This window comes from Bubalus kerabau, chromosome X (assembly GCF_029407905.1).
Source record: "Bubalus kerabau isolate K-KA32 ecotype Philippines breed swamp buffalo chromosome X, PCC_UOA_SB_1v2, whole genome shotgun sequence".
NCBI lineage: Eukaryota > Metazoa > Chordata > Mammalia > Artiodactyla > Bovidae > Bubalus > Bubalus kerabau.
In genome coordinates, this window is record NC_073647.1 from 130,620,669 (window position 1) to 130,640,934 (window position 20,266).

General features: G+C 43.6%; 1 protein-coding gene across 1 annotated transcript; it reads right to left on the reverse strand.

Moving 5' to 3' along the window:
• Positions 1–14,722: 14,722 nt before the first annotated feature.
• Positions 14,723–18,450, reverse strand: LOC129640181 (melanoma-associated antigen B2-like). The gene is made up of 2 exons (XM_055565408.1): positions 18,419–18,450; positions 14,723–16,648 (listed from the first exon to the last, which is right to left on the reverse strand). The coding sequence occupies exons 1-2, from the start codon at positions 18,448–18,450 to the stop codon at positions 15,208–15,210; spliced, it is 1,473 nt and encodes a 490-aa protein (XP_055421383.1). The 3' UTR covers positions 14,723–15,207.
• Between the last annotated feature and the right edge of the window lie 1,816 nt (positions 18,451–20,266).

Sequence of the window (20,266 nt, forward strand, 5' to 3'; positions counted from 1 at the left end):
TTCAATGGCATCTCTGACAATGCACTTGAGTTTCAGAAAACTCTGGGAGATAGTGAAGGGCAGGGAGGCCTGGTGAGCTGCAGTCCATGGGGTCACAAAGAGTGGGACATGACTTAATGACTGAACAACAACAAGGCTCCAAACTGCCTCACCGCAGGCCATTTACACTTGCTTTCAACTCCAACTGCCTGCCCTCCTTACCCCTGCTTTTGACTTGGTCTTTCAGCATTCCCCACCTTTTTGGCACCAGGGACTGGTTTTGTAGAAGACAGTTTTTCCACAGACTGGGAATGGGGCATGGTTTTGGGATAATTCAAGCACATTACATTTATTGTGAATTTTATTTCTAATCTAAATGCTGCTGCTGATCTCACAGGAGGTGCTGGTTGGAGGCCTGAAGTTTGGAGAACCCTGCTTTTGGTCATAGAGAGCATCTCACCATCTTTTCATATAATAGTACCTCCTAGACTCTAAAATTCAATGCACAGGATCTTGTTTTGGAGGTTGCTGTTGTTCCAGTTTTTTAAAAAGCATCCACAGTACTAGTAAGCCTACCAAAAAGTTCATTCTCAGAACTTCTCTGTTGGTCCACTGTTTATGACTCCCTGCTCCCAATGCAGGGGGCATGGGTGGGTTCGATCCCTGGTTGGGGATGGTCCAGCATGCTTCACAGCCAACAGAAAAAATAAAGAGATCCTTCTCAAATAATAATTGGGAAATAAACAAGAAAATAAGCATGCAGCCTAATCCATTAGAATTTATCTTATATTCCTAAATAGTATAAGCAAATACAAGCATGTAACTTTAATTTTTAGAAGAAAAAGCACAAGAAGGATTTAGGTAAACCAAAAATTAACAGTCTTTTCCTTATTTATACTCTTTCTTTCTGCTTTTATTGATTAAATATAAAGTGCCTACTGTACACTTTACAGATGGCACCCCACTCCAGTACTCTTGCCTGGAAAATCCCATGGATGGAGGAGCCTAGTGGGCTACAGTCCATGGGGTCGCACAGAGTCAGACAGGACTGAGCAAATTAACTTTCACTTTTCACCTTCATGCACTGGAGAAGGAAATGGCAACCCACTCCAGTGTTCTTGCCTGGAGAATCCCAGGGACGGGGAGCCTGCTGGGCCGCCGTCCATGGGGTGGCACAGAGTCGGACACGACTGAAGCGACTTAGCAGCAGCAGCAGCACACTTTGCATTATGCTCAGACTACAACCCCAAATAAGACCAAATATCTGCTGTTTTTTTAAAAAAAACACTTTATTGAGATATGATTATCAAATAAAAAAAACTGCACTCATTTAATGTATACAACTCGATGTTTGGAAATAAATATACACTTCTGAGGATGAAATGGCTGGATGGCATCACTGACTCGATGGACGTGAGTCTTAGTGAACTCCGGGAGTTGGTGATAGACAGGGAGGCCTGGCGTGCTGCAATTCATGGGGTTGCAAAGAGTCAGACACGACTGAGCGACTGATCTGATCTGATCTGATCTGATCTGATACACTTCCAAACCACCGCTACAATCTATGCCATAAACATGTCCATTACCTCCAAAAGTTTCCTCCTATGCTCTTTATTGATTTACTCATTTATTTTTGTGGAGGTGAGGAGGAGCAAGGACAATTAACAATCCTTTTAGCAAAACTTTAAGTATCCAATATGGAATTGTTAAGTATAGGCTCTATGCTACACATTACATTTCTAGAAATTATTCATCGTGTATAACTGAAAATCTGTGTCCTTTGACAATCACTTCCACATTACGCCTCCTCCCAGGCCCTGGCAATCACCATCCTACTCTGCTTCTATCAGTTTGCCTGTTTTAGATTCCTCATTTAAGTGGTATCATGTATTTGTCATTCTGTGTCTGGCTTATTTCACTTAGCACAATGTCTTCTAGGTCATCTCTGTTATTGCAAATGAAAAAGTTTCCTTCTTTTTAAGGTTGAATAATACTCCATTATGGGCTTCCCAGTTAGGTCAGTGGTAAATAATCCACCTGCCATTGCAGGACACACAGGAGACTCAGGTTCGATCCCTGGATTGGGATGATCCCCTGGAGGAGGAAATAGCAACCCGCTCTAGTATTCTTGCCTGGAAAACCCCATGGTCAGAGGAACTTGGCAGGCTACCTTCCATGGGGTCGAAAAAGAGTCAGACACAACTGAGTGACTGAGGACACACACACACAACACTCCATTTTACATATATATATATATAGCATATATTTATCCATTCATTCATCAAAGGACATTTAGGCTGTTTCCCTGTATTGATTATTGTGAATAATGTTGCAACAAATATGGGAATGCTGATATCTCTTGGAGAGTCTAATTTTAACTCCTTTGGATAGATACCCAGAAGTGGATTTGCTGAATCATATCATAATTCGATTTTTAATTTTTTGAGAAACCTCAATACTGTTTTCCACAGTGGTTTCACCCATTATATTCTCATTAACAGCATTATTTAGAAAACAGGGTTCTGTTTTCTAAATGCTTGCACTTACTCAGCTTACTCTCTACTAGAGAGAGAGCAAAACAATCAACTTGTCAAATTATTGTTGTTGCAAAAACATTTAACATCAAATCTACTCTCAAAATTTTAGGCACACAATACAGTACTGTTAAATACAGGCACAATGGTGCACAGCAGATTTCTGGAATTTATTCAGTGAATAACTGAAACATTATATCAAGTGAAAAGCAACTGCCCATTTCTCCCTCCCGTGGCCCCTCTGTGTTTCAATGTGTTTAAAAACTTTAGATACCTCATATAAGTGAAACCATGCAGCATTTGTCCTTCTGAGACTGGCTTATTTCATTTAGAATAATGTCCCTGTGGGTTTCTCCATGTTGTCCCATATAACAACATTTCTTTCCTTTTTAAGGTGAAATTATATCCCATCGTCTGCATCTACCACATGTTCTTTATCCATTTATCTGTTGGTAGATGTTGGGGTGTTACCAAATCTTGGCTATTGTAAATAATGGTGCAATGAACACAGGAGTAAAGATGTCTCTTGGAGATACTGACTTCACTTCCTTTGGATGTACAATTGACCCTTGAACCATGTGGAGTTTAGAAGTACCAACTCCCATGCAGTCAAAATCCCTGTATAATTTTGACTCTGCCCAAACATAACTAATAATAACCTACTGTTGACTGGAAGCCTTACTGATAAACAGTCAATGCATATTTTGTATGCTATAAGTATTTTCTACTGTATTCTTACGATAAAGTAAGCTAGAGAAAAAGTGTTATTAAGAAAATTATAAGAGAAAATATATTCACAGGACTGTATTTATCAACATTGTAAGTTTACAGCATCCATTTATAAGAAAAATTGGCTCCAAGTCATCTATATTGTCTTATATGACACAAAAGACTATACATATGAGACACTACATATCAAACATGAAAAAATAATATGAAAAGAAATTCATATTTATTTACAGGTATAATGACTCAAGCTTTGATAATGAAGCAGCAATATGACTGCTTTATAGTAGCCTAGTGTAATCGATAGGATTGCTTCATGGTAGCGGAGCATATACAGTAATGAATGAATAGCTAAAACTTTTTATAGCATACACTATTTTGGCAATACTTAAAATACAGTACTGAAAACATTGTTACTTTAAGAGAAAACACTTACCTGTGATGACAGGCTGATAGGCAGTTTATCCATTGACAAGAGAGAGCTGGGACAGTGTGCAATAATACAAATCTTTGAAACTAAAGTTATAAAACAATAATAAAATGAAACATTAATTTTATATTAAATATCACTCAACTTCTGCCTATGCAATGGTAGGCTATCCATTTCAGTACAAGTCTTGCATGCAAATTCTTCATGATGAATACTTAGCTGGTGATGATGATGAAGATGATGACACAGAAACATCTCATACAATCCTTGCCTACAGTTATTAGCTCTTAGAACAAAGACACTCACACACATACTCAACAGATAAGTTGATTACCCATACGGCACAATGATTATTTACTACTCATTGACTGGAAGTGGCTCATCATGAAGGTCTTCATTCCTGACACCTTCTTGCTGAGTAGTAGGCTGAAGAGCAGGAGGAAGAGGAGGGTTGACCTTGATGAGTGGCAGAGATGGAAGAGCGGAGGATGTGGAAGGGGAGGCAGGGGAAGCAGGCACACTCAGTGTATCTTTATGGAAATACATTGTAATTTCTGTCTGAAGATTTTGCTTTTTCATTTCTCTAAAAACGTTTCTGTGTGTTATCAGTCCTCCTTCCACCATTTGCTTTCTTTTCAGTGCCTTTATCATAGAAGGGTCCATGCCATACAAGAGTCAAAAGCAGTCTTGAGTCCTCAGAACGCTTCTGCCAGATTGTCTAATGTCAATTTGTTTTTGGCACTGCTTCTTCTACATCTTGTTCCTCATCATCCAGCTCTGGTTCGGAACCATTCATCTCCATCCAGTCGTATTTTGTTAATTCCTCTGCTGTAGGGTCTGTTAGCTCTTGGGTTTTTCCAAGATCTGTATTTTGGGACTCTGCACCCCCTCCCACCCTTTCATGTCTTATCCAGAGTCTCTTTCTTGATTTCCTTGACTGAATCTGTCACAAATCCTATGAAGGCATGCTAAACACCTGGAGAGTTTTCTTTAGCAAGAATTTATTGTTTGGGCTTTCATGGTCTTTGTGTGTGTGTATGTGTGTGTGTGTGTCTGACAACAGTTGCATCTTCAGTTGTGTAATCCTTCCAGACTTCATGATATTCTATCAGGGTTCTCTTCCATAGTATTGACAATCATTTTCATACAGTACCATGTGTAATGACCCTTAAAGGTCCCTTTGACCCTCTGATCTATAGGCTGACTTAGAGATGTTGTGTTTAGGGGAAAGGAGACACTTTGACGCCTTCAGTGTTGAACTCATGGGGTTCTGGGTGGCCAAGGGCATTGTTCAATATCAAAAGAATTTTAAAAGGCAGTCAATAACCCCCAAGGTACTTCCTGAATTCAGGGATGAAGCACTGATGACACCAATCCCCACAAAGGTTCCTGTTTTCCGGCCTTCTCGTTGTACAATCAAAAGACTGACAGATGGTGTTTATCATTTCCCTTGAAGGCTCAGGGTTAGCAGCCCTATAGGTTAGGGGAGTCCTGATCATTTGCACAAAAACCTGACAGCATTTGCACAAAATCACAGAAGTAGCCTCTTTCTGTCACAAATCCTGGAGTTCACTTCCCTTCTTTACCAATGTATGTACTTTGTGGCAAATCCCCCAGAATTGGGCACTTTCATCTGCATTAAAACCTGTCCGGACAGATCTGTTTTCTCCTCAGTGATTTTTTTTTTAAATTTCTTGGAGTACAGTTGATTTACAATGTTGTATAAGTTTCAGGTGTACTACAAAGTGATTCAGTTATACCTATACATATATCCATTCTTTTAAAGAATATTTTGTCATATAAGTTATCACAGAATATTGAGTTTCCTGCTCTATAGAGTAGATACTTGTTGGCCATCTACCTTATATACAGTATGTGTATATACCCATATATGTTCATCTCAAGCTTCTGATTTATTGCTCCCTGCCCCATTTGCTCTTTGGTAACCATAAGTTCATTTTGTATACCTGTTCAGTCTGTTTCTACTTTTTAAATAAGTTCCTTTGTATCATTTTTAAAAATTATATTCCACATATGAGTGATATCTGTCTTTGTCTGACTTCACTTAATATGAAAATCTCAAGGATGTCCATTGTCTCCACTTTTACTCAACATGATTTTAGAAGCCCTAGCTGTGGCAATCAGAGTAGAGAAGATATAAAAGGAATCCAAGTTGAAAAAGAAATAAAATGCACTGTTTGCAGATGACATGATACTATCACATCATGACAAATAGATGGGGAAGCGATGGAAACAGTGAGAGACTTTATTTGTTTTGGCCTCCAAAATCACTGCAGATGGTGACTGCAGCCATGAAATTAAAAGATGCTTGCTCCTTGGAAGAAAAGCTTTGATCAACCTAGACAGCCACAGGACTGAAGAGGTCAGTTTTTATTCCAAATCCCAAAGAAAGGCAATGCCAAAGAATGCTCAAACGACCGCACAATTGCACTCATCTCACACGCTAGTAAAGTAATGCTCAAAATTCTCCAAGCCAGGCTTCAACAATACGGGAACCATGAACTTCCAGATGTTCAAGCTGGTTTTAGAAAAGGCAGAGGAAGCAGAGATCAAATTGCCAACATCCATTGGATTATCAAAAAAGCAAGAGAGTTCCAGGAAAACATCTATTTCTGCTTTATTGACTATGCCAAAGCCTTTGACTGTGTGAATCACCACAAACTGTGGAAAATTCTTAAAGAGATGAGAATACCAGACCACCTGACCTGCCTCTTGAGAAATCTGTATGCAGCTCAGGAAGCAACAGTTAGAACTGGACATGGAACAACAGACTGGTTCCAAATAGGGAAAGAAATATGTCATCTTGGAATGGTGGTAACTATGACTGCAGACCCAAAGTGTGGTACACAACAAGTAATTCAACTTTTTCATACAATGTCATGACTTCTGTTTCTTGAGAGCACTTCCAGCACCACTAGCAGCACTTCATATGAGTTCAACGGTGTTATTCAGGGTTACGGTCTGGTACTAAACACAATGGGAAATACCTGAGAACCACTGGTGATCCCTTTTTTTGAGATCACAGTTTACTACAGAAACTGCTCATCAGAGATGAATAGTGCTATTCATGGTCCATAAGTGTGTGTGTGTGTGTCTGTGTGTGCACAACTTTTGATAAATTTAACCTTTTCATATTTGTGCATATTTTATGGCAGTAAGTGATAAAATAGACTAGTATCTATATAAATTTTATGCATTCATGACACTTTTCCCTTAATTTTTTATATTTCTAGGCTATGCGTGCCACCTGTGAGTTTTTTCAGGTTATCTCAAATCTCGGAATAGTTTTCCAATGTATTTATTGAAAAAAAATTCATCTATAAGTGGACCTGCACAGTTCAATCTTGTGTTGTTCAAGGGTCAACTGCATACTCAGAAGTAGAAATGCTGAGTCATACAATAGTTACAGTTGTGATTTTCTGAGGAACCTCCACACTGTTTTCCATAGTGGCTGTGCCAATTTATATTCCCAGCAACTGTGTGCAAAGGTTCCCTTTTCTCAACACCCTTGCCAACACTTCTTATCACTTGGCTTTTTGATAATAGCTCTCCCAACAGGTATGAGGTGACATGTTATTGTGGTCTGGATTACCATCTCACTGATGATTAGTGATGCTGAGCCCCTGTTCACATAGCTGTTGGCCATTTCTATGTCTTCCTTAGAAAATATTTAGGTTCTTTGCCCGTTTTTTAGTTATTTTTAATTAATTAGTCTGTAATTGAGTTGTATGAGTTCCTTTTATAATTTAGATATTAACTTATCAGATATATGGCTTGCAAAGTTTTTCTATTTCACCTTTTCATTTTGTTGATTGTTTCCATTGCTTTACAGAATCTTTTTAATTTGATGTGGCCCCACTGATTTTTCTTTTTCTTGTCTGTGTTTCTGTTGTCAAATTAAAAACAAAAAAACACAAAACACTGCCATGACCAATGACAAGGAGCTTTCCCCTATGTTTTCTTCTAAGAATTTTATGATTTCTGGCCTCATTTTAAAGTCTTGAATCCATTTTTTTGAGTATGATGTAAGATAAGACTCTAGTTTTACTCTTTGCAGGCAGATTTTCCGTTTTTTCAACACTATTTGTTGATTGAGGATACATTTTTTTTTCCTTTTGTATTCTTAGTGCCGTTGTTAAGGATTACTTGCCTATATATGCATGGGTTTATACATGGCTGTATTCTGTTCCGTTGATCTGTGTGTCTATGTTTATCCTGGTATCACACTGTCTTCTTGTACTATAGTTCAAAATCAAGAAGCACCGTACTTACACCTTTGCTCCTCTTTGTCAAGATTACTTTATCTATTCAAGGTCTTTTGAGGTGTCATATGAATTTTAGCCTATTACTCTGGAAAATTACACTGGAATTATGACACACATTATATTAAATCTGTAAATCACTTTGGACAGTATGACTATTTTAACAATGTGAATTGTTCCAATCCGTATACTTGGGACATCATTTTATTTGTGTCTTTTCCACTTTCTTCAATCAATGTTTCCTTGTTTTCAGTGTATAGATCTTTTACTTCCTTGGTTAAATTTATTTCTAAGTATTTTATTCTTTTTGACGTTTTTGAAATAGAACTGTTTTCTTGGTTTTTTTTCCAGATAGTTTGTTGTAAATGTTTACAAACACAACTGATTTTTGCGTGTTATTTTGTGTCCTGCAGCTTCGTTGAATTCATTTCTTAGTTCTAACATTTTCCTGGACACTCGGAACATTCACCCCACTCTCACTTTCCCCCACCAAGAAAGGTCACAATCTCTCTTGGTACTGAACTGTGTCAGCCTGAGACAAGGGCTAATGCCAATAAAGTCAAATTGCTGTTCTTACCCATTTCAAGTACAGCTGATCTAAGCTATATTCTTACCTGTGGTAATGCAATTTCTTAATTGCATTCTGGACCTTCTATAAAGGTATTTTGTTACTTATACAATGTTAAAATCTGGGCTCCTGAGGGGATACAGGGGCTGGGAATTCCCATTCCTCTGTATTACAGATGCCACTCAGTCAGGACCGTTTTCTTTATTTCCTGATACCAACAATTTTTCTGTGTTCATTCACATTGGCAAGCAAATGCCAGTTCTCTTGGCATGTTATCTTGTTCTGAACCACAAAGGGAGATTCAAGGACTTGATTCATTATACAAAATACCAAAACCTTTATACTTACACTGAAATACAGCAATAAGTGGGATATACTTTGTTCATAAACACAGATATGGAAGTCAAATAAACTTTCAATTACAAGGAAAAGTATTTTAAGAGTACGAAAAAAGAAAAAGAAAGCCCTAAACAGAAAAAGATACATCTCCCAGTTACTGAGGTCAAGTAAGAACAAAAGAAGACATGAAATATGTTCCTTTCAGCTCATCTTGGCACTCAGTTACTTGGAATACTTACTCCTGTTTTCAATCACAAGATGAAGGATCTGCCCTGGATGTCACTATGTGGGAGGAGCTGGAGGACTTGGTTCTGGAACGTGCCCTGCCCATGGCAGTAGTGCTCTGTCTTTCTCAGCTCTCAAGGCCTCTCTCTTCCTCATCCTATGATGGAATTCAGGACCTCCCAGGGCTGATATCATAAATGGACTCTACAGAACCCCCGTGGTTCTGGGTGGCTATTTCTTTCACTTCTTTTGAAGGGGCTTTACATATATATCTGACAATTCCTTCTCTGACCTGAGATCGCCTTCCTTAGACCAAAGGTCTCAAGCCCCTGACAATTGTACTGTGAGTGAGATGTTCAGCTTGAGAGCTCTGCCTGGAGCCTTCTTATACCTAATATTCTGGGGGTGTTGCTTTCCTCAGTCCAGATGCATGGCTATCTTCCTATAGGCCCTTGCTCCTTTGATAAATGGCTTCTTGGGAAATGTCACATCCCTGAAAAGCCCCAAGCAGTTTCCCTACTGCAAGTGTTGCAGAGAAGGAGACCCTGTCCTAGGAGTGAGGAGAGATGGGAAATCCATGGCATAAGTAAGCGGGCCCAGGTAGAGACCCGTGAGAGAAACAAACATGGTAACCTGTGTTGGGAGCCGCATTAGGCATTACTGACAAAATGGAGGCATGGCCCCAACCCCCTCTCCTCATCCCGCAGGCACGGTCCCGGGATGAAAGGGTTAGGTTTTGTGATTCTGACTTGTTCTTTCTTCGGTTGAGTTGGCTGGAAAGAACGTTAAGGTGCTTATTGTTCTTCAGAGAACTATGAGAAAGCACAAAGCCTTCTGCAGTTGTGCCCAGAAAATAATCTATAAAGTAACCACTGGCATTTGTTCAAGGATTTTTACAAAGAATGTCCCAGGGTGAGCACATAGGCCACAGCTTGAGGCCATGGGAAGGATTGTTATCTGAGACCTGTTTGTGAGGGAAATGTTGATGGCAAAGGAAGTTTGCTGAGTTTAGGGTTTAGGAATAATTAAGAATAGCTAGAAGCCTTTTTAGGAGACAGTGAGCTTAGGATACTAGGGGCAAGCAGGATTTCGAAACGTAAGAAATAAACTGAGGGATGTGGTATGCAGCCCAGACATAAGCATGAGTTACAATGTAATCACAAGTAAACACCATTCTGAGAGAATCGCTGAAACAGGAACTCTGCTTAAAGGGCAACAATGAGACAATAAATCTGGGTGAGCTGGAACTGAAAAATGTCAAACCTCTGACCTAATGCTTTTGTCAAAGTATAAAAGAAGACCTGATGCTTGAAATAAACATGTAGTCCCGTACCTCGAGTCAGAGGCTACATCATTCTTGGCCGGCACCGCTCATCCCTTCAGGCTGATTCCCTGGCTGCTGGAGCTGGACTCCAGCGAACCTGTCCCTTCTCTCCTTCAGCCAGACTTCACAGGGAACTTATGTTCGAATACATAAACTTTATATCTTATGTCTAATAGATATTTCTTTATACAAAGAAATGGCTCTGAGATGACTTGTTTTTGAATCCTGATCTTTGGAGCTTATGTGTAACTCTAAAGCTTTCAGATTTTGAAGCTTATCCGAGACTTCATATATATGGACAGATGATCCTATTGTCAGCAAACATCATTGCTTTGTTTTTTCTCTTCATATGTCACATTTATTTTAATTATTATTATTATTGCTCTAGCTATGTATTACAATACAATAGTTTGACCTGAGAGTCCTTCTTCTTATTGCTTCTGATACATTTCACAGTAATGAAAATAAAAGGGGAATTAAGGGCACAAGGTCAGCTCAGGCTTGCAGGAGTGAGAGGGTGAGCTTTAGACTAACTCAACTCAAGGGCCTACGACCATCCTTGCCACTTACCAGCCATGGGAAGTTTGTCAGGTCATTAAACTCTCTGAGAGCGCCTCGGGCTCTTTATCTGTGAAGTGAGTTTGAGAAGCCCTGTCTGGAAGCACTGGTGGCATGTGGTGGTAATTGTAAAGCATCTACCACAGTGCCTGGAAGGCACCATATGCCTCCTTTCTCATGACTGGTGGCTGCACTTTCCAGCAAAGATCTGACCTCCCTTAGGCCTGAAATAGGGCCACTCTAGTGGCTCAGCAGTAAAGTATCTGCCTGTGGTACATACAGGAGCTTCAGGAGACCTAACTCAGTCCCTGGCTTGGGAAGATTCCCTGGAGGAGGAAATGGCAACCCACTCCAGTTTTTCCCTGAAGAATCCCATGGACAGAGGAGGCTGGGGGGCCACAGTCCATGAATCAAAAAAGAGTCAGGCACAACTTAGGGATTCAACAATGACAAAAAGAAGGCCTGATATAAAGAAATAAGGGAAAGCCTTGCCTGACAGCCCTCCCTGGAGCTTTCTAGAACTGATATCAAAGGGTATGGCATGACACTCTTTGTCTCTATTCAAGGATGGGTACACCCCTCAGTTTGCACTCAGGCTCCAAAATTTGACTTCTGGTGGGGCCTGGGGAATCCCCTCCTTCTGGACCTGAGGCTTATCTCCTCATAGTAAGACCCATACCTCCCTGTGAGCCTGGAGGAAGAAATAAGGGCGGCCTTATCTAGCTACCCCTGCCCACAGTTTCACAAGGATGAAAGCTCTAGAGGCTGGTTGAGGATAAAAGACAGTTTCTCTCAGGGTTCCAAATCAGGGTCCCAAATTTGACTCTCAGCCAAGCCCAAGATCCTCCCCCTCTGTTGACATGGGACCACCACCATCAGAACAAAACCCTAACTTTCCTGCTACTCCTCGGTCAGAACTGAAGGGTCCCTTGGGCTGACAACTCACTCTGGGGCCTCCTAGCCTGATACTAGGGAGGATTCTATCTGGTCATCCTGGTATGTGGGTCCCCACATTCTTTACCATCCTCACCCTGACTTAGAAATAACCTTGAAATATTTACAACCTGGAAATATTCACTGACTTACCTTAAGGCTTCTCCCCTCAAGCCCCCAATTCCCTGAGACCCGCGAGGAAGAGGTGGAATTTGCCTCATTGGGCCACCACAGCCTGTGGTCTTCTGAGGCTAACAGTAGTGGAAGGAATAAGTTCTGCCCCATTGTTTTGAGATGGGTGGTCTTTTCAGTCATCAGGGTCCTTACCTTGACTTCTGGCACAATCAGGAAATCATACTTCTATGAGCTGTGGCTGCTCCCTTTGATCAGGATGAGGTGCCTTACCTCCATGAGATGTTCTGGAAGGAAGTGAGTAGGACTCACCATGTCACCAGGCCTAAGTGGCACAGTCTAAGGCCTAACAGGAACAGTGCCCTCTGTAGCCCCCTTCTTTCTGGGAGGGATCCTTCGCTGACGGTCAGTGCGATCAGTTGATTCCTGTTAGGAACTGGGTACCCTTCTTCAGCTGATAGAGGCTTCCTCCATTGGTCCAAGGACTTTAATGCCCTGAAGCCATTCTCCTTCAGGAAATAAGGGATACACTTACTCTGAAAGCCCTGCCTCTTCCCTCCCAGGGCCCATTACATTTGCAGGACTTTCTAAGAATTTATCTGTAATGGGGTAGATGGCTGCCACACTCCTCATACAGGACTGTGCAAATGTCATGCCTGGGATTTCCATTCTCTGATGAAGAGCCAGCCTATAAACCAAGGTCCACATCTCCTTGACACCCTCCAGTCAGAAGTCAGGGGGCCCTTGAGCTGGCTAGCATTTACCTATGCTTCCCAGGGCTAACTGGAGAGGAGGGACTTAGTGTAGCCCTGTCGGCTGGGGTTGAGGGGCTTCCATATCCACACCCTGGGTCTTCAATTTGACTCTGCACCCTTCCTGGGGCTCTATTCTCTGCTGATCTGAGGCTGAGGACTCTGCTGATTCCCAATGTCCCCACCTTCCCAGGACCTGAGTTGAAAATGTTAACCACAGCAGCCTGGATTGTTCTGGACTTCATGGGATTGCCAATGAGGACGGGTCTTTACAAGTTGCGGCTGGGTCTTTCTATCACCCTCATTCAGGTTTATCACCATCATTTCTGAGAGACTGACCCTCTCTCCTATCTAACCTCAGAACTTGGTGCCAAGACCAAGTTTCTGAGAAGCCTGAAAAATAAGCGAGGCATGCTTAGCCTAACAGTTCTGAGATCCTGTGTCTGAGAGCAGACGGGAGTGCTGTCCCAGTGACCCCCACCCCATATTCTGGGTGTTGCTCTCCTCAGTCCTCCTACATGGGGTCCTCGTCTTGCTGTGTCTTGGATTAAAGGCTTCTGGGGAAATTCCACATCTCTGCAAACTCTTGAGCTGTGTTTGCTCTGCAGTGCTACAGAGAATGAATGGGTCCCTGTCCCACGAGTGATGGGAGATGGACAAGCTATAGCCCAAGGAGTCCCAGGAGAGGTGGTAGCCCGTCAGGGGGAAAAAAAAAAAGTACAACAATCTATCTCATCAGCCAGGTGAAGGTTTTCATGGCATTTCTGTTCTGAAAGATTTACTTTCTATAGGCAAGAGACTGTAAGCAAGATATGGAGAGCCCTTGGTCTTCAGAGGTTATCTAACACGGCCAATGTACATGCTTATACTGGCACAGAATGTTGTCTCTTTCATTCATCTGTGAGTAATGAATAAGGTATACGTATTTTTTGTTAAATATATTTGGTATTCTTACTGCTCTGGCTACACATTCCAATCCAGTAGCTTGAGCACAAGGGCATTCTTTTTTTATCACCTAGGACAAATTTTGAAGTGCTGAGAAAAACACTGAAATAAAAGATACAGGGTGGGGACTTTCCTGGTGGTCCAGTGGCTAGCACCCCAGGCGCCCGATGCAGGGGGCCCAGGTTCGATCCCGTCAGGGAAGTAAATCCCATGTGCCGCAAATAAGATTCAGCACAGCCAAATAAATAAATAAACAAATAGTAAATAAATAAGGAAAAGGAAATGAAATGTCAAAAGTACTTGTTTAAAAAAAAAGACAAGGGTGTGTCTCAGGGTGGGGAGAGAAGAATAGTATGAGTGCTCAAGTTAGTTTAGGGCAGGAGTCTAGTCCCAGCTCTGTCAATTACCAGCCTTAAGTATTTCGGCACAAAACCAAACTCTAACTCTATAAGCCTCAGGCTCTCCACTGTGAAGTGAGTTTGATAAGCTCTGTCTGGTAGGATTGGTGGAATATATGTATTTATGGAAAGCATTGGGCACGACGCCTGTATCTATTGAGACATTAGAGGCAATAGTAGTTATTACTATGATTATCTTGACCTCAGATGTTACATCAGCTGGGTTGTGTTTTTTTTTTTCTTTTGGCATCTAAGAGATGTCAGGGACTATGCAGTGTTCTAACTGATAAAAAATAAAAAAAGATCCAACCTCCCCAATCAGCCAAACTTCTGCTTAGCAATGAAACCAAAGTAATATGTTCTCGCCACCCCCTCTTTACCTTGCTTCTCTCTTGGTCTTTCTGATTTAGAGAGTAACTCAGCCTCTTCCAAAAAATGACAGCTTCTCTGAGTAACTATAACTGCATGGGCAGAGGCATGCACTGCTTTTTTTTTTTTTTTTTTTTTTTTTTTGACTAAACATTGCCAGTACAAGCATGAAGTTTTCTTAGGAGCAGATGCTCAATTAATGTTTGTGTAAAAGAACCACATATAAATCATTTGCTATAATTTATATTCTCAAACATTCTTGAAAAATATAATCCGATCAAAGTATATATCTTTTACATTTATATAAAGGGAAACTAAACAGAGAGTAAGTAAAGCAAACCAAAAATTGACAAACTTTCAGCTGTTTTTCTATGCATCTATGTTCTGAGCCTTAGTGTGGTGTCTTGCACATTTCTATGGATATTCTTATCCTAAAGTGTAGTTATTCTCAGCTTGGATCACAAAAGTGATTTGAGGATTTCCAATATGTATTTCAAAGAACAAAACTCTTAATCCTAAATCTGACAAACAGCAAACAGCATGAGACCCATGTAATTCAAATACTTCTATCATTAACCTAAAATAAACTTTGTTGTAAAAAGTAACAATTGAAAATTGAGGAATGAAAAGTCAACAAGTTATTGATGTATATTAGGAACACAGGTTGACAGGCTTTTCCAACCACAAAGCGAAGAATGGGCTTCAGACCACACTAGGGGCCAGATGAGCGGCTGGATGTGGCCCTGGAGCGGGCACTGGTTGAGGCAGAAGTGCCAGCCCTGGCTGCAGCAGAAGTGCCATCCCTGGCCGAGGCAGAAGGGCCAGCACTGGCCAAGGCAGACATGACAGCCCTGGCTGCAGCAGAAGCGATGGGTCTGGCCAAGGCAGAAGGGCCAGCCCTGGCCGAGGCCGAAGGGCCAGCCCTGGCCAAGGCTGAAGGGCCAGCACTGGTCAAGGCAGACATGTCAGCCCTGGCTGAGGCTGAAGTGCCAGCCCTGGCTGCAGCAGAAGTGCCAGGTCTGGCCGAGGCAGAAGGGCCAGCGCTGGCTGAGGCAGAAGGGCCGGTCCCGGTTGCAGCTCTGGCTCCGGAGCTCTCTGCCTCCTCTCTCAAAGCCTCCTCATAATGCGGCAGTAAGGCGTCAGGGACCAAATTGTTGACCTTGGTCAAAAATTGCAGGACTTTCGTCTTGCTGTTTTCTGTGAGCGCTTTAGGACCCCACAGGAACTCATAGCGAGGGGGATTGCTGCCAGGCACCTGGTTGTATTCCAGGTACTCTTCCTTCACCAGATCTTCTGTGATGAGCTTCCTGGTGTCTCCAAAGATGAAGTGCATTCTTCCATCATAGATGCCCAGAATATTCAGGAACTTCCAGACCTCCTCCTCAGAGGTGCGATGGCCATTCAGGTAGATGACACCCAGCAGAGGCATCAGAAGACCATTCTTCGGCAGCCCCCAGTCACCTCTCATAGACTCACTGTCGCTGAGATCTAGGTTGCTCACCAGGGTATAGCAGTGACTGTTGGGCCTGACTTCCTTCAGCACCATGCCAAACACCATCTCCATCTGCTCAGAGGCCCTGCTGAGGATCTCAGGGTATTGCGCCTTGTACCTTCTGTGGATAACCTTCACCATTTCTGACCTCTTAATTAGCTCCCTCATCTTATACTTAAACAGCATGTACTGCACCAAATTCTCTGACTCCATGGTCAGAAGATCTGTGTGAGAGCTCTCAGCAGCAGCTGAGGCCTGGGAGGAATTTTCACCTCCCTGAACTTGGCCCTTGGCACCTGCACCAGATCTCGAGCGTGCTGTGCCACCTACTCCAGATCTCGAGCGTGCTGCGCCACCGGCACCAGATCTTTTGCGTATAGCACCTGCAGCAGCACTGGTGCTGCCTTGGGCTCCCTGAGGCCCCTTGGAGGTGCCAGCAGCAGACGAGCTTGAGGGCGCACTCTCTGAATCAGGAGGGGAGGAGGAGGTGGTCTCTTCTCCCCTAGATGTGGAAGCCTGATCATGAAGACCGTGGGTCTCAGCCTGGGCCTGGCGACGTTTATCACGAGCACGGCGCTTACTCTTCTGCCCACGAGGCATGACAGCTGTGGTCAGGGACCGCAGGCAGGGGTCTGGGCCAAGAGACAGGAGATTGGGGCACCTGGAGGATGGAAAATGAGGTGACATGAGCACCTTAAAACTGGGAGATTCTACCTTGGCTTAATCAAAGGCCGCCTCTGCAGGTGTCCTTGAGGACACTGCCCTAGGAACCCACAAGGCTCCTGTTTTCCTGCTCAGCCTGTCCCCTGAGAATCCCAGAGGAAGAACAGAGGCTTTACTATTCCTCTGCGTCCCCTCAGCCCTGCTTTGGATTTACTGAGGTGACACCATGTGCTGACAGTGGGGTCTTCTCAGCTCATCTTCAGTATTATCACATCAAGTCCTGGCTCTGATGCAGACACTTCAGACCTCCACGTGAAGGGATGCCTCAGTGCACCTCCCTCCCAGGGGATACCCAGTTCTGAGAGCTCAGTAGGGTCTCTTCTACCCTGAGTTCACTGGGATCATCATTCCTTGGGTCCAAGGGTCCTTACCTTGGCTCCTTAAAACGTTGGGCACTATTCTCCATTTGCTAACTGGTGGCTGCACCTTCAGACAAGACATTTCCCCTCCCTTAGACTTAGTATAAAACAGTAAAGCAGATGTTCAACCTCACAGCCCATCTCTGAGATTTCCTGGGCTGAAATCCAAGGGTTGGGACGCATGCTCTAAGTCCTCACTCAGGTTCCTTAACTGGGCGCCTGGCAGAGAACCTCCCCTTTCTCCTGAACTGATACCTGTCTGATAGTAAAAGCCAATCACCCTGTGTCCCCACAGGAGGAAGTGAGGATGACCTCATCTTCCCAAACACGGTCTCCTAAGAATGGAAGCTGTTGCAGGCAGGTTGACCTCCCTGTGGTCCCATCCAAGATCCCAATTCAAAGTTAATTTTTTTTTTTTGCTTCTCTTTTCTTCTATATGTCTTTTTTAAAACAAATTTATTTATTTTTAATGGAAGGATAATATCTTTACAATACTGTGTTATTTTCTGCCCGACATCAACATGAATCAGCCATAGGTATACTGTATGTCTCCTCCCTCTCCAAACTCTCTCCCCCCTCCACCCCATCCCACCCCTCTTAAGCTGTTAGGGCACTGGCTTTGAGCTCCCTGAGTCATAAAACTAATTCCCAGTGGTTATTTATTTTACATATGGTAATGTGTACATTTCCAATGTAACTCTCTCAATCTGTCCCTCCCTCTACTTCCCCCACTGTTTACACCAGTGTGTTCTCTATGCCTGCATACCCAGGCTGTCCTGCAAAGAGGTTCATCAGTGCCATCTTTCTGGATTCCAAATATATGCATTAATATATGATATTGGCTTTCCTCTTTCTGACTTAATTCACTCTGCATAAAAAACTAGAAATAAAACTACCACATGAGCCAACAGTATCATTACGGAGGATATATCCTGAGGAAACTAACTGAAAAAGACACTTGTACTCAAATGTTCACTGCAGCACTATTTACAATAGCCAGGACATAGAAGTATCCAAGGTCTACATTTGACACATGACAGGGTCTAAGAGCTCTCCCTCTGTTCACCACTGCCTTAGCTGACCACTCCTTAGCCCACAGTGGGGACTGACATGTATTCTTGAGGTCTGCCAGGGATGACGACAGGGAGGATTTGGTCCGAATGATGTGGTGTGGAACATATCCACAGCCCCCGAGGTTCTCACCATGACCCCTGGCAAATCTGAAACCCTCCCTTAATAACCTAAGGCTACCACTTTGACCTGGTTGCTCATTTCCCTGAGATGTCCCGGGAAGTGTCATGTCAAAACGCCCTATTCTCCCAGGCCTGAAAACAGGGCTGGCACTTTACGTGGCCCCGTTTCTTAAGGAAGTGGCCGCCATACTTACTCAGCGTCACAACCATGAATCATGGTGCAGACTAGCTCCCTTTGTTGAACTGGTTTTATTCTGTTAGAGCAAGGTTCTCACTTCACCAAAACCACCTCCAGTGGACACCAGGGGGCACCACAGTTGGCCAACTTACCCGAGGCCTCCTAGAGCCCAGTATAGGGGAGTCGCTCAGTGTGGCCCCCTTGCAGTGTCGAACTCTGCTCCTCAGTCCTCAGGGCCGTTATCTACGTCCTACACCACCTCCGGGGGTAGAATCTGGGCCTACCCCCACAAACCAACGCCTTAGCCTGAGACACTCTAGACCACATTCGGCCGATAGCTCTGAGGGGCCCACAAGAGCCATATCACAGGGGTGGGATGTGGATGGGTCACTTTTATTACTGGGAGGGTTGGGAAAGTCCCTTCAGCTACATTCAGGTCCTCACCTTGGTTCCGGACAAGTTCTGGACACTAAGTCTCCGCCAAACGGTTGCTGCAGCTACCGCTCGAGCTCCTCGCCTTCGAAGCGGAAATGGAGGGGATCTGCACAGGGTCCTGCGTGACGTCTTCCGGGGTCGACGGCAAGGGTGGCGTGCTACGGGAGCCCCAGTAGCTCAATATTCATCCGTCCCTGGATTCTCTCTCAGCGTCCTCCGTGTGCGGTTTATCAGAGCCCCGAACGCCTCCATCTATGAACCCAAGTCCTACAGCCCCCAAACAAAGCCCTTGCCTTCCGAAGTCCCTGCTACTGCTGCTGCTAAGTCGCTTCCGTCATGTCCGACTCTGTGCGACCCCATAGATGGCAGCCCTCCAGGCTCCCCTGTCCCTGGGATTCTCCAGGCAAGAACACTGGAGTGGGTTGCCATTTCCTTCTCCAACCCAAGTCCCTAGTGGAAGGAATTGGAGCACTGCTCTGGGGAGATCCTCTCATTAGCACTGATCGTCCTCACCTTAAGTCCAGTTATGGTCAAGATGACACCCCTCTGCAGATCTGGGGCCCTATCCTGCTAGAGAAGGCCTTGCCCTCCCTGAGTTCACACAGGTGGAATGTGGGGACCACTTAGAAGTAGCTGTTCTGGGTCTCTCAGAGCTAAGAATTTACAGAATGCTGTTTGGCTCCCTCTCCAGGGGTCCCCGCTAACACTCAGCATTGTCATCTGAGGTCCTGCTTGGGCTCAGGTTCGTCCACCCACGAAACTAGGCTGATCCTATTAGACAGAGGCCGCACCTCACTGAGAATTTCCAGACTGAAATCAACCTGACATCTGTGCCCTGAGCTTCCTGGGGAGCACAGCGACAGAGATTTTCCAGGGCCTCCTTCGATGCAGTGTGTGCTACTGTGAGTGCACTTTCACGTCCTCACATTGACACGGGACGAACCCTGTAACTCCACTCTCTGCTTTGTGAAGCTACTTGTCTTAATCAAGGTCCTAGTCTCCTTGAGAATTCCAAGTTGGAAGTCAGGGTGACCCTCATGTGATCGTAGTCCATAAGGGCCTCCGAAAACAGGCAGCAGGGATGCAACTCGAGTCCTTCTGATTCCTCTTGCTCAGCATCCTCACTACATCGACCAGAGCCTGAGACTGCTCCTTCTACTGATTTAAGATGGCTCTTTGGGTGACCACTATAATCAGGAGTCACTGTCTCCACAGTCCTCTTTCATGGAGTTCTGATATCAGCTTCTGTTGCTTGATTAAAGGCTTCCTGGAAATGCATATTCCTACAAACACTTGAGCAGTTACCCTCTAGCAAATCTTGGAGAAAACGGGTCTAAGTTCCAAAAGTGATGTAAGATTAGGAAAATGCAGCAGAAATCAAGGAAGTCAGG